General features: G+C 45.4%; 1 protein-coding gene across 1 annotated transcript in view; it reads left to right on the top strand.

Moving 5' to 3' along the window:
- The window catches only part of LOC126175193 (vacuolar protein-sorting-associated protein 36), a 43,980-nt gene extending 29,018 nt beyond the window's left edge, over nucleotides 1–14,962 (top strand). Inside the window, exons 6-7 of the mRNA XM_049921790.1 lie at nucleotides 516–731; nucleotides 14,725–14,962. Coding sequence (XP_049777747.1) covers nucleotides 516–731; nucleotides 14,725–14,898 — 390 coding nt within the window. The 3' untranslated portion in view covers nucleotides 14,899–14,962. The remainder of the gene's footprint in view (nucleotides 1–515; nucleotides 732–14,724) is intronic.
- The last annotated feature ends 731 nt before the right edge of the window (nucleotides 14,963–15,693 follow it).

Genomic DNA, 15,693 nt, shown 5'->3' with positions numbered 1-15,693 from the left:
TGGACGGTAAATAGTTTGGACAAGAAGAGAATAGAAGCTTTCGAAATGTGGTGCTACAGAAGAATGCTGAAGATTAGATGGGTAGATCACATAACTAATGAGGAGGTACTGAATAGGATTGGGGAGAAGAGGAGTTTGTGGCACAACTTGACCAGAAGAAGGGATCGTTTGGTAGGACATGTTCTGAGGCATCAAGGGATCACCAATTTAGTATTGGAGGGCAGTGTGGAGGGTAAAACTCATAGGGGGAGACCAAGAGATGAATACACTAAGCAAGATTCAGAAGGATGTAGGTTGCATTAGGTACTGGGAGATGAAGAAGCTTGCACAGGATAGAGTAGCATGGAGAGCTGCATCAAACCAGTCTCAGGACTAAAGACCACAACAACAACAACTGCTTTAATGTTTGTTGCCCTAGTTTAATCTGGCTCTTCAGTATGATTTAGGATATCAAATTATTTGTTACCACAATGTACTATTGTGTCTTCATTACTGTGTTAATTATTTTGTTGTAGGAAGTTGGAGGGATGATGTCACTAGCAGATGTATACTGCCGAGTAAATCGTGCTAGAGGCCTAGAGCTTTTGTCTCCTGAAGATCTGATGCATGCTTGCAATATGTTGGAAAAATTAAATCTACCGATCAGACTGCGCACATTTGACAGTGGTGTGAAAGTGTTGCAGCTTCAGTCACATGATGATGAAAGTGTTGTTGAGAGGACTCTCAGTGAGGTTTGTGTCACATTTCAACTATGTTTCTATTGAAATTATCAGTACAGATGTACATATTGCACTGTTAAGTACTGCATGTGATTTATCCACTTGCAAAGCCTGTTGTGTCACCTTTATTCTTAAAAACAATGAAAGAAAGAAATGACTGTCATGTTAAGCTCATAATGATGTACATACTGAAAGTGCAGGAAGTGTCCAGATTCCATTTCCTTCGCATGAATATACTGGAGCTGCTGCAGAACACATCATGGTCCTTGCTAGAAATGAGGTACACAACTTGCTATGTCATGCAGTAATAAAAAAGTTTAAAGGAGTGATATTTATAAAATTTGTTTTGCTCAAGATTTATGAACATTTTGTTTAAACTCTATATTTTCATTGCATATCCAGAAATTCAGTGGCAGTTGGTAGAATTCATGTCTTGAACTTGGCAGTCTAGTTCCACGTTGTTGCGTCAGTGATGGGAAGAACTGAAAACTCCAGTGAATCAAGAATTCTTTTGTTGAGAAGCAAACTGATGCAATTATACATCTGAGAGTTGAGATATTTTAGTACAGCCTAGCTGCTAGATACACTGTATGACTCAGCCACACTGCTGACTATTCTTGTAAGGTTCTCAGTCCTTGGGCGTATTTTTAGCATCCTTGTGTCATCAGAAGTTGTTTTAAAAATAATTTAATCCTCTATATTTTTGTAATACACTCCTGGAAATTGAAATAAGAACACCGTGAATTCATTGTCCCAGGAAGGGGAAACTTTATTGACACATTCCTGGGGTCAGATACATCACATGATCACACTGACAGAACCACAGGCACATAGACACAGGCAACAGAGCATGCACAATGTCAGCACTAGTACAGTGTATATCCACCTTTCGCAGCAATGCAGGCTGCTATTCTCCCATGGAGACGATCGTAGAGATTCTGGATGTAGTCCTGTGGAACGTCTTGCCATGCCATTTCCACCTGGCGCCTCAGTTGGACCAGCGTTCGTGCTGGACGTGCAGACCGCGTGAGACGACGCTTCATCCAGTCCCAAACATGCTCAATGGGGGACAGATCCGGAGATCTTGCTGGCCAGGGTAGTTAACTCACACCTTCTAGAGCACGTTGGGTGGCACGGGATACATGCGGACGTGCATTGTCCTGTTGGAACAGCAAGTTCCCTTGCCGGTCTAGGAATGGTAGAACGATGGGTTCGATGACGGTTTGGATGTACCGTGCACTATTCAGTGTCCCCTCGACGATCACCAGTGGTGTACGGCCAGTGTAGGAGATCGCTCCCCACACCATGATGCCGGGTGTTGGCCCTGTGTGCCTCGGTCGTATGCAGTCCTGATTGTGGCGCTCACCTGCACGGCGCCAAACACGCATACGACCATCATTGGCACCTAGGCAGAAGCGACTCTCATCGCTGAAGACGACACGTCTCCATTCGTCCCTCCATTCACGCCTGTCGCGACACCACTGGAGGCGGGCTGCACGATGTTGGGGCGTGAGCGGAAGACGGCCTAACGGTGTGCGGGACCGTAGCCCAGCTTCATGGAGACAGTTGCGAATGGTCCTCGCCGATACCCCAGGAGCAACAGTGTCCCTAATTTGCTGGGAAGTGGCGGTGCGGTCCCCTACGGCACTGCGTAGGATCCTACGGTCTTGGCGTGCATCCGTGCGTCGCTGCGGTCCGGTCCCAGGTCGACGGACACGTGCACCTTCCGCCGACCACTGGCGACAACATCGATGTACTGTGGAGACCTCACGCCCCACGTGTTGAGCAATTCGGCGGTACGTCCACCCGGCCTCCCGCATGCCCACTATACGCCCTCGCTCAAAGTCCGTCAGCTGCACATACGGTTCACGTCCACGCTGTCACGGCATGCTACCAGTGTTAAAGACTGCGCTGGAGGTCCGTATGCCACGGCAAACTGGCTGACACTGACGGCGGCGGTGCACAAATGCTGCGCAGCTAGCGCCATTCGACGGCCAACACCGCGGTTCCTGGTGTGTCCGCTGTGCCGTGCATGTGATCATTGCTTGTACAGCCCTCTCGCAGTGTCCGGAGCAAGTATGGTGGGTCTGACACACCGGTGTCAATGTGTTCTTTTTTCCATTTCCAGGAGTGTAGTTTCTGGAATTGATAGAACAAAATGTACCAAAATTATCTGGATTGTATTAATGCAAATAAAGATATATATGACACACTTTGCCAGCTGGGGTGGCCGAGCGATTCTAGGCGCTACAGTCTGGAACCGCGCAACCGCTGTGGTCGCAGGTTCGAATCCTGCCTCAGGCATGGGTGTGTGTGTGTGTGATGTCAGGTTAGTTAGGTTTAAGTAGTTCTACAATCTAGGGGACTGATGACTCAGAAGTTAAGTCCCATAGTGCTCAGAGCCATTTGAACCATTTGACACACTATTGTTGATTTAAATACATCTTTCAATGCAATGTTTTTTGTACAACAAGTGAAAGTAATTGCCTGAATTCAAGCAGTAAGAGGCAGCTGGAAACAAGTATACATCAAAGAATGTTTACAAGAATGAACAACTATGTTTTTCATTCTGGTCACAAGTGCTGCAGTGTGAAGTGGAAACTTACCAGAAGCGGTGTTACATATACTCAGCATCAATTCTTGAGATCACATTGGAATTGAGAACTTCAGTTTTCTGATTTCGTAGTGTTATATTGCATTTATATGCAAATAATCCCTTAACAATGTTGATTTGTTGGAAAGTTCTGGTAGAATATAAACAGTTTGTGAGTAAGGTGGGCCACTCACTGAAAAGAAGCAGTGAGCTGTTGACAAGCGCACACAAAAAGAAAGAAAAAAACCCCTTGATAACTTTTGAAGTAATACCTTTTTTGGGTGCGCCTACACACACACACACACACACACACACAGCCCTACATAGCACCAGCTGGACACGCAATGCCAGTGCTGCATTTCATTGGGTGGGGATTGTGTTGGGTTAGGTAGGTAGAGAAGCAGAAGCAGAGGCAGGGAGAGGGGTTGGGGTAGGTGACTAGCAACTTAGATGGAAGCATGATAGGACTGGGAGGGGGAAACTGTTGGATGGCAAGTATGGGGGAAGTGAATGACTCGAGGTTGAGGCCAGATCATGCTGGTAATGGGAGTGGAGGATGTGTTGTAAGGATAACTCCCACCTGCATGGTCCAACTGATGATAAAGGGAACGATCCAAATGGCCTGAGTTGTGAAGCAGTAATTGAAATTGAGTATGTTATGCTCAGCTTCCTGTTGTACCACCGGGTGACCAACTGTGTTCTTGGTAACAGTTTATGACCAACTGTGTTCGTGGCAACAGTTTACGACCAACTGTGTTCTTGGCAACAGTTTTGCGGTGGCCATTCATCCTGATGGAATGCTGGTTGGTAGTCACACTGGGTGGGTGGGTGGATTTGTAGGTCTTGCAACTGGGTCTTCAACAGGGATATGATCCCTGGAGTGTGGGTGGTACCAGGATGGACTGGGATGTTGTGGAGGTTGAGTGGGTGACGGAACATACTTTAGGAGGGGTGGGAAGGATCCTTGGTAGGATGTCCCTCATTTGTGGGCATGATGATAGATAATTGAAATCCTGACAAAGGATGTGGTTCAGTTCCAGTTCAGGGTGATATTGGTCAAAAGGCAGTTGGGGGGGGGGGGGTGCTCCTTTGTAGCTGATTCTTTTCTTGAGGGTGGTGGAAGGATTGGGGGTATGTGAGGATGTGGCATGGGAAATCTGTGTGTTGGACTAGATATAGAGTGTAGTGCCTTTCTATGAAGGCCATTGTAGGACTCGGCGTACTGAGCAAGAGAGTTCTCATGTCACTGCAGATACATTGTCTACACATGGCCCAGCTGTAGGGGAGGCATTTTTTGGTGTGGAAGGGGATAGCACCTATTGAAATGCGGGTACTGGTGGCTAGTGGATTTAATCTAGACAGAGATGCGGATGGAGCCATCAGAGAGGTGGAAGTTGATGTCCATGAAGGTGACCTCCTGTGAAAGCAGACCTGACACATACCAAATCTGCTGCAAACACTGCAAAGCATTTTATGTCGGTATGACAACCAACCAGATGTCCGCCAGGGTGAATGGCCACCGCCAAACTGTTGCCAAAAACAAAGTTGAGCAACCATTGGCACAACGTGCACCTAAGCATAATGTGCTAAATTTCAGTGACTGCTTCACAACCTGTGCCATCTGGAACTTTGTCTGACCACCACATTCTCTGAACTATGCAAATGCGAGTTATCCTTGCCACACATCCTCCACTCACCTACCCGTTATATAAAAGACTGCTAACTTTGATGTTGTAATGTGTCAGTATTGTACTCCTTATGCATCGCTGGCATCTGGAAGTTTTGAAGCTGATCACAGCTTTTCCGTGGAGGGTGCATTGTCTTACTGTTAAGTAGCAACAGTGCCCCAAAGCTAGTGATCTCATGCCATCTTGATGTGTGCAAGTAGAGTTTTTACTTTTTGGAAGAACATTTAAAGATTCCAGGTGAAAAGACAAAATGTGTGGTTAACTATAGTTTGAGAGTATGTCAAAGAAAGGTCCATAATACATTGTTTCGATGCTGTACCACAAGCTGACAAACACAGACATGGTATACTTTTATTGTGTCAAGTCCATTTCCGATGACTAAAACAAAAATAAAATGGATAAGGGAATGTGTTGCTTGTTTTGCCAAAAAATGCATTGCCTCAGTCCACAAAATAAGATTTTTATTAAAAATACATACAGCTGCAAAAATTAGCTATGCACCTTAAACTATTGTAAATTTGGTGTGTCCAGTAGGTCTTTATTCTATAACTTGACAGTGAAAATTTATATTATTTTGAAATTTTCTGGTAAGATGAAAGCTACATTTTATGCTCTTCTGAAAAAGCAACACCTTATCATTTCATCTTAAAAAACTGACAGCTTTTTATGGTTCCTGAATCTTTCACTTATTTGGACATGAGTTCTGCCAGTGGACCCGTTCATTGTAACAGTATGTCTTGCAGTCACTGAATTTTTGTAAATACACATTACAATATGTACAGTACATGATGATATAATCCTTTTATTTTTATCAAAGGAAAATTCTTTTGGAAAAACTAATAATTCTGAAAGCTAGGATAGTGTATTTATGAGAACATGCTGAAAAGTAATGCCTCCAATTTTTTTATATGAAAACTCTGAAAGCTTTTTAAATAAAACAAATGCTCTTAACATTCTGAATCTTTATTCTTCATGTCTAAATATTTGCATCCCTAGAGAGCTCAAAGTTGTAACATGTAACTTGGTTGTCTATAATGTAACCAAGTTGCTGCATGAGACAGCATGCTGTAATTGAGTTTCACATTCAAGAAGTTCGTTCACACATGGAGCACCCTAGCCTTCAGCATGATGATGCCAGACCATACATGAGCACTGTGACATCTGCAACAATTCAGTACCTTACATTCACCATCAGCCATTATCCTCCATATAGTCCTGACTTGGTACTACCTGATTTTACCTGTTTTCAAAGCTTAAATAACACTTTTGATGACTTAACTTTCATAGTGATGAAGCGGTGCAAGCTGAGATGAGGTTGTGACTCTGTCAACAAAGTCAGCCATTCTACAGTGATGGTATCAACAAATAGGTCTCTCATTGGGAGAAATTTGTTTGTCACTGGGTGACCATGTTGAGGAATAAGTATGTAGAAATGATGAATAAAGATGTAGACAAATAAAATTCACTTGAGTTTCCAGCTACAACAAATGGTTTAAAATCCATGAGCTTTTGGCTGAGTACTCCTCAGCCATTATCAAGTGGTCTTTTTTGGTTGCTGTGACTGTCCTTATATAGTCACATTGCCTTCTGTGACATCACTACTGCTCACTTCAGTGTTTTTATTGCACACACACTGTGCCTGCTTCAACCTTCCAATGGCTGGGTCCCACACCGTGCTTAGCTGCAAGCCCCCATCTTTATTGAACATGTTGTCACAAATCTTTATTCAGTTGCTTCTTTTATTATACAATCCCAGAAACTATTAGTCCTTGTAATAACAGATTCCGTATTGAATGCAAATACTTTGTCTGTTTTCTAGAGCATACTCTGCTACCACTGATTCCTTGGATTATTGAACATGAAAACATCTCTTGTGTTCTACAGGGCACTGTTCAATAGTATACATAGCTTCTGCTACATAATGGTATTTTATATTCTCCTGGTATTCTGAGACCTACATCATCTTTCACAGGCCTCGTGAGTTGCTAAATTTCTGATAGAGCCCTGAAGAACAAATCAGTTTTATGCCCCCAGGGGGTCCACAACTCTTTTGTGGATACGTGCGTAGCGAGCATGGGACCTCGAGCTAATGTGGCCCACCTTCCTTTTCCGCATCCTTCCCTCTCCCCCATCTTTGCCCCTCCTCTCCTCCCCTCCCCTCACCTCTGGCTCTTTCCTTCCCCTCTGGGAGTATGGTTTGTGCCTACGTCCGGAGACGGACGCTCGTAAATGTACCGCATTCTTCGCCTTCTCTGCTTGTATGTCTTCATCCTTCCTTTGTCCTTCTCTTTTCCTTACCTCTTCTCTTTACCCTTTTCTACGTTGTGGCATTTGAGACCTCTCCTCTTTCCTTTCCCTTTCTTTGTTTTTCCCTTTCTCTTTCTTCCTCCCTGTGTGTGTCTGAAGGCCGACCCACGCATTTTTGTGCATAGCCGGTGACGGGGTAACGCGTAATTCCCCGCCCCAGGTAGACAGGTAGGACACGTACGTACCCCCTGGTAACGGCCAGGCCCAGGGAGGGGTGATTACCCAAGCTGATACTTTCCGAAAGTGCCGATTGGTCCCTCCGTCCGTTTGTCGGGAGGTGTGACCTGAGGTGTGAACAATCACCTAAGGCGGGAGTGCCCTCAGAGAGGGCCCCCACAAGGGAGGAGCGTGCCATCGGAGATGCCGGTAATCATGGGGGATTCTTCCGCAATGGTTTCCTCACCTTCCACTATGTCTGCTCACAAGCGTAAGTTCACTGAGTCTCGGCCACAGACAGTTCTTCCATCGTTGCCACAGTTCCTTGTTGTTTCTCGGTCTGACGAAGGTCACGACTTCTCCACGGTCAACCCTTTCATTATTCAGAAAGGTGTCGACGCAATTGCAGGTCCTGTAAAGTCTTGTTCCAGATTACGGAATGGCACCTTGTTCTTAGAAACAGTCAGTGCCCTCCAGGCACAAAAATTGCTGCGTACTTCACTGCTCCACACCTTCCCTGTCCGGGTTGAAGCGCACCGCACTTTAAATTTCTCGCGTGGAGTCGTTTATACACACTCCCTCGATGGATTGTCTGATGAAGAAATTCAGCACTACCTGTCTGACCAGGGCGTAACGGCTGTTCATAGAGTTATGAAAAGGGTTGACACGAACATCATTCCAACCCGCACTGTCTTCTTGACATTTGACAAAGTTCAACTTCCATCGAAAATCAAAGCAGGCTATGAGATAATTTCCGTTCGCCCTTACGTCCCAAACCCTACGCGTTGCTATCGATGTCAGTGGTTCAATCACACCAGCCAGTCCTGTTCCAATCCGGCCAAATGTGTTACGTGTGGCAAGGATGCCCATGAGGGTGCTTGTCCACCTCCATCCCCTCGCTGCATCAACTGTATGGGTGACCACGCTGCTTCCTCTCGCGATTGCCCCATTTTTAAGGACGAAAAGTTCATCCAGGAAATCAGAGTGAAAATTATTCACCAGTCGACAGCCCACCGTGCCTCAGACAGGAAAATACAGCACTGTCCTTGCTTCTCCTCGGCCAACAAAGGAGGCGGCCACACAGACTTGCGACCTCACCTTTAGTGCCACGGTCGTCAGATCGGCCAGCGCAAAGATTGCCCGTTCAACCTCACCACTTTCGCCTGCCCACTCTATGGCTCACCCTTCATCGGGTTCTGCTAAATCTGGAGCCCAAAAGTCAGACACCAAAACTTCGAAAAAAGAGCATACTCGTGAAGATTTTTACGTACCCCAACTTCACAACCATCGGTTCCTCCTTCATCTAAACATCATATTTCCAAGAAGGCTACAAAGAAACCCAGTTCATCTCCTTCTCCGCCAACGCGTGTCCCATCTACAGCACCACCTGGCGGAAATCGCCCTCGGCCGTCTTCTGTGTCGCCGAGGCGCACTGCTGGTGGCCGGTCAACTGGCCGATCGCTGGTGGCAGGAGCTGCTCCTGAACAACATATGGATCAGGATCTTCTGCCTTCGGCTGAATGCCATTCCAAGCTGTCGGTCGCAAGCTCTGAGCAGTCGTTGAGTTGACAGCAACCTTGGTCACATTCCTCCATTTTCTGTTCACCCTATGTCCATTATCCACTGGAATATCCGTGGCATTCGAGCCAATCGGGATGAATTGTCGATCCTCTTACGATCCTACTCGCCGGTCATCTTCTGTCTTCAGGAAACAAAGCTGCGTCCCCATGACCGCTTTGTTCTCCCTCATTTTCAGTCCGTCCGATATGATCTCCCCTCTGTTGAAGGCACTCCAGCCCATGGAGGACTCATGATTCTTCTCCATGATACTCTCCATTATCACCCAATCCACTTAAACAGTTCCTTCCAAGCTGTCGCCATCCGTCTTTCCCTTTCTGGATACACGTTCTCTCTTTGTACTGTATACATTCCATCGTCCACACCAATGGCACGAGCTGATCTCCTTCATCTTCTTGGTCAGCTTCCACCCCCCCTATTTTCTGGTTGGGGACTTCAATGCCCACCACCCGCTTTAGGGATCTCCACATCCTTGTCCACGTGGCTCACTATTGCTAGACGTCTTCCACCAAACGGATCTAGTTTGCCTCAACACTGGGATCCCTACATTTTTGTCTGCCTCCACGACAAATTTATCTCATTTGGACCTTGCGGTCGGTACTGTTCTGCTAGCTCGGCACTTCGAATGGTTCGCCCTTGATGACACACACTCGAGTGACCACTTTCCATGTGTCCTTAGACTGCAGCCTCAACTGCCATATATGCGCCTGCGACGCTGGAAGTTTGCCCAAGCCGATTGGACACTTTTTTCGTCTCTAGCGACATTCTATGACCGTCACTTTCCCAGCGTCAACGATGAGGTCACACATATTACCGACGTTATTCTTACAGCTGCGGAACGTTCAATACCACGCACCTCCGAATTGCCCCGGCGCCCCCCAGTTCCTTGGTGGAACGAGGCATGCCGTAACGCAATACATGAGCGGCGACGTGCTCTTCGCGTTTTCCGCCACCATCCTACTTTGGCCAACTGTATCCGCTATAAGCAGTTCCGTGCGTGATGCCATCGTGTCATCCTCGATAGCAAGAAGGCAAGCTGGAAATTCTTTATTAGTTCATTTAACACCTTCACTCCCTCCTCAGAAGTTTGGAGTTGGCTTCGATGGTTCTCAGGCGCGCCTAGTTTCTCCCCGCTCTCTGGGATCACTGTCACGCATGATACATTAGTGGATCCCGTCGCAATTTCTAACTCATTGGGTCAGCACTTTGCTGAGATTTCGAGATCTTCAAATTACCCACCAGCGTTTCTCCCGAAGAAACGTGCAGCGGAAGTGCGACCTCTTGCTTTCTCCTCTCAAAATCGCGAAAGCTACAATACTGTTTTCTCCATGCGGGAACTCCAACATGCACTCTATTCTTCTCGCTCCTCCGCCCTAGGACCGGATGGTATCCACATCCAAATGTTGCTGCATTTATCAACCCATAGTCTGCGTTACCACCTTCGCCTTTATAATCGAATTTGGACCGACAGTACTTTTCCCAGACGATGGCGGGAAGCTATCATCGTTCCTGTTCCGAAACCTGGAAAGGACAAACATCTCCCCTCGAGCTATCGCCCCATTTCTCTCACGAGTAGTGTCTGTAAGGTTTTGGAGCGTATGGTGAATTACCGTTTAGCTTGGTGGCTGGAATCCCGCAGTCTTTTAACACCAGCCCAATGCGGATTTCGGAAGCATCGTTCTGCAGTTGACCATCTTGTTGCTCTCTCCACTTATATCATGAACAATTTTCTCCGGAAACGCCAAACAGTAGTAATATTTTTTTATCTGGAGAGAGCATACGATACCTGTTGGAGGACAGGCATCCTCCGCACATTGTTCTCTTGGGGCTTTCGAGGTCGGCTGCCCCTTTTTCTTCGTGAATTTATGGCAGAGCGCACATTTAGGGTGCGGGTGAACACTACTCTCTCCCATACTTTCCCCCAAGAAAACGGGGTACCCTAGGGCTCCGTGCTGAGTGTTGTACTGTTTGCCATTGCCATAAATCCAATTATGGATTGTCTCCTTCCTGATGTCTCGGGCTCCCTCTTTGTGGACGATTTTGCGATCTACTACAGCTCTCAACGGACCAGCCTTCTTGAACGACGTCTTCAAGGATGTCTCGATCGCCTCCACTCTTGGAGCATCGAAACTGGCTTCCGTTTTTCTCCCAGTAAGACCGTTTGTGTTAATTTTTGGCGACGTAAGGAGTTTCTTCCACCCTCCTTACATCTAGGACCTGTCAACCTTCCGTTTTTGGACATTGCTAAATTCTTGGGTCTTATGTTTGACAGAAAACTGTGCTGGTCCTCCCACATTTCCTATCTTTCGGCTCGCTGTCTGCGATCCCTCAACACCCTCCGTGTCCTGAATGGTACCTCCTGGGGAGCGGACCGAGTGGTCCTTCTCCGCCTCTATCGCGTCTTAGTGCACTCGAAATTGGACTATGGAAGCATAGTCTACTCCTCTGCTCGGCTGTCTATTCTTCGGTGTCTCGACTCTATCCACCACCGTGGATTACGTTTAGTGTCTGGAGCTTTTTACACCAGCCCTGTGGAAAGCTTTTATGCTGAGACTGCTGAACCTCCGCTGTCCAATCGGCGAGCAGTCCTTCTGAGTCCATGCCTGCTAATCCAGCCCATGACATTTTTTTCGATGCCTCCTTTGATGTAGGGTATGTAGGCCGCCCCTCCTCCCTACTACCACCGGGAGTCCGCTTCCATCAACTGCTCCATTCTCTTTCCTTCCGCTTTCCTAAAACCTTCTTGACAACTTGGGGTACAGCACCGCCTTGGCTCCGTCCCCGGATCTGCCTGCTCCGTGACCTTTGTCGATTTCCCAAGGATGGTACCCCTTCACTTGTTTATCATCGGGCATTTGCTGCTCTATGTGCACAAATGACGGAAGCCACATTTCTTTACACCGATGGCTCGAAAACATCGTTAGGTGTAGGGAGTGCCTATATTGTTGGTGACACCCCAAATCACTTTCGGCTTCCCGACCAGTGTTCGGTCTATACTGCGGAGCTTTACACTGTTCTCCAGGCTGTCCACTACATCCCCTGCCGTCAGCGGATACAGTACGTTATCTGCTCAGGTTCTCTCAGCTCTCTCCTCAGTCTCCAAGCTCTTTACCCTGTGCACCCTCTGGTCCACCGGATTCAGGACTGTCTGCGCTTGCTCCACTTGGGGGGCGTCTCGGTGGCGTTCCTCTGGCTCCCGGGACACGTTGGTATCTTTGGAAATGAGGCGGCCAATATTGCGGCCAAGGCTGCAGTCTCTCTTCTCCAGCCAGCTATTCAATCGATTATTCCCGTCGCCGATCTACGGAGCGTTTTATGTCGTCGTGTTGTTCTTTTATGGCACGCACATTGGTCGACACTTCCCCATAATAAATTGCGGGACGTGAAAGCTCTTCCTTATGCTTGGACCTCTTCCTCCCAAACGCGTCGTCGGGAGGAGGTAATTTTAACTAGACTCCGGATAGGGCACTGTCTTTTTAGCCATCGACATCTTTTAAGTGGCGATCCTCCCCCACTCTGTCCCCACTGCTCTCAGCTGTGGACGGTAAGACACCTTTTAATTGAGTGCCCCTATTTTAATCCGTTACGCTCCCGTCTACAGCTGTCGCCTGGTATATCGTCGATTTTAGCAGATGACACGCGCTCAGCCGATCGCGTTCTCGAGTTTATTAATGCCAGTGAAATGACGTCAGTCATTTGAAGCTTTTTTTGGGGACAACCAACCCCTTTCTGTAGTGGATTTTTAAGCCTTCCTTCTGCTTTTAGTTTCTCCAATTTTATGACTTTCATTCCCATTGCTGCTGGTTTCCATTTTCGGTTTTTTACTGTTTCCTAAGTCACGGACCGGGCGCTAATGACCATAGCAGTTTTGCACCCTAAAACCAAAACAAAAAAAAAAAGTCAGTTTTATGCCTCTTTTGGAGTAGCTAATTTTTCCTGTTAGTGAGCCACAGAATGCCAGAAACCCAAGCTTCTTGAAGTCCTCCTTGGGGTCCTTCTGTTTGCCTGTTTCCAGAAAGATGGCTTTTTGAAATCTGGCAGTTGTAACCATTTTCCTTTAATACTTTCCATAAGTGGCCCAGTTCCTAAGACAGGAATTCTGCATCTGAAACAGCTTCTGCTTGACGCACCAAGGTGCATGGTTTTACCATGGATAATGATAACTTTTTGCATGCGTGTGTCAGTCTGTGTGGGTGGGGTTCTGGTAAACACCCATTTTCTTTACGGCAGATGAGGATGTCTAGGAATGGCAAGGCACCATCTGTCTTTACCTCCAAAGTGAACTTGATGTAGTCATGGGTACTGTTGATGTGATGCAATAATCATCCCGCTTTTCATGATCCTGAGACCAGACAATGAACATGTCATCAAACTAATGATAAAAACAACTAGGCCTTGCAAGAGCCATGTCCAGGGCAATGTCCTCAAAGTACTCCATAAGCAGGTTGGCTATAACTGGAGCTCTTTGGTTCCCCATTGAGATGCCATCTGTCTGGTTAAAATATTCTCCATCATACAAAAAAAAAAAAAAAAATTACAGTGACGTCAGAGTGTGCTTAAATAATCCTCAACAGTGTAGTCAAACTTCATGAAGCTCATGACGGAGGTAGAGACAGATGGTGCCTTGCCGTTCCTTGATGTCCTTATCTGCCATAAGGAAAATTGTGCCACAGCAACAGTGTTTACCAGACACCCATCCACACGGACCGATATCTGCACACTAAAAGCTATCACCATCTGTTGCAAAGAAGAAGAAGGAGATGGCATTTTGTGGCTCGGAAACAGGGAAGGTTGGCCAGCTCCTAAAGAGGCATAAAATCAATTTGGTCCTCAGAGATACATAAAAAATTCAGCAACTCATGAGGCCTATGAAAGATGATGTAAGCGTCACATCATCAGGAGTGTATAAAATACTGTGCGAGTGTGGACAGCTTTATATCAGGCAGGCTGTGCGAACTATTGAACTGCACTTTGTAGAACGTGATAGATGCTTTCACCTTTCACAGCCTGAGAAATCTCTGGTAGCAGAAAACAGACACAGTATCGCATTCAATGAGAGATCTGTTATTATGTGGACTAATAGTTTCTGGGATAGCATAGTAAAAGAAGCAACTGAGATACAGATTTTTTACAACACCCTCAATAAAGGCAGTGGCCTGCAGTTAAGCACAGTTTGGGATGCGGCTATCAGAAGGTTGAAGCAGGCATGGGGGGCATGCAAAGAAAACATTACATTATAAGGCACTGGAGCAAGCACTAGTGATCTCACAGAAGGCAGAGCAATTATATAAGGATGGTAACTGCAACTAAAGGACAGTCACCACTTGACAATGGCCAAGGTGTACTCAGCTGAAAGCTCAGGGATTTTAAACTATTTGATGCAGCTGTAAGCTCCAGAATTTTATCAGTACACACTGCTGCGAAATCGCGCAAAGACAGAACATTCATAACGTTTGTTTTATTTAAAAAGCTTTAAAGATTTTCACATAATAAATTGGTGGCACTACTTTTCCGCATACCCTCATACTTTAATATTTGTCTCTTGGCAGTACTGATACTTCTCCTGAAGATACATGATGGCCATTGACTGTGTCATAACGTTATAATTTTATGCTATTTTTTTATTTGTGTGTATTGCTGTTGCAATATGGAAATAATGTACTGTTGCTATTTTTCATTACAGTTGGAAGCTCAAGGTTCTCTTACATCAGAAGAATTAGCTCAAACATTGGGAATATCTGTCTTGTTAGCTAGGGAGCGACTGCTCACCACTGAGAAATATGGGAAAGCATGTAGAGATGAGAGCATAGAAGGCCTGCGGTTTTACCCAAACCTTTTCCTTCAGCGTGATACATAGTCCAATATTGTAATTTTGGAACTGGAAGTTGCTGATCAATAAAGTTTTATGTTTATTATTGTTACTTCTTGAAGTCTCAGAAATTGTGCTGTATATTCCTCTCATAGTTGTTCTCATCTACCAGAAATAACATAATAAGGCAAGAATTATATTGTGGACTGTTCCACGATTTTGAAAATGTTGCAATTTCAAACATGTATATTATGACTTGATGTGGATAAGAGAGATATATAATAGGAATTTTATACAGGTAAAGTAATTCAGGTTGTGCTATTTATACTTTAAAGAAAGAAAGAAGGAAAAATTAAAACTCTCAAGTGAAAAACTTTTATGTAAATCACATTGATGATTCAGAATTTTGAAAATTAAACAATAGGACATACTTTACTTTCAATTCATGAAATATTGAAGCAGTATTTGTTATTAGACGAACTGTGTGACCAAAATTCAAAAATCTGTCTTGTTACTAATGTCAATACCTTTTGCTTCTATTACATTAAGTGATCTCTTCAGAGACGAGTTGTCACTCATTTCTACTAGACTTAAGAGAGAATTAATTTCTATTCTTTTTGGTGCACTGTAAATAGTATTTTAAGACGTTTATTATGCTTCAGGTCAGGGCTTTGAGCAAATAAATCTTCCAAATCCACCTAATTTTTTTCAGCCCATGACTTAATGGTCTCTGCTTTGTGGAGAGAAACATTATATTGGTAACATAAAATGTCTTATTCTGAAGTTAAAGTGTGGGAATCATGTTATCAAAAATGTTTGTCAGTACATTACAAAAAAGTAATG

Source organism: Schistocerca cancellata, chromosome 3, assembly GCF_023864275.1.
Source record: "Schistocerca cancellata isolate TAMUIC-IGC-003103 chromosome 3, iqSchCanc2.1, whole genome shotgun sequence".
Classification (NCBI taxonomy): domain Eukaryota; kingdom Metazoa; phylum Arthropoda; class Insecta; order Orthoptera; family Acrididae; genus Schistocerca; species Schistocerca cancellata.
The sequence above is the reverse complement of the archived record's forward strand: the minus strand, read 5'-3'. Positions and strand labels throughout refer to the sequence as shown.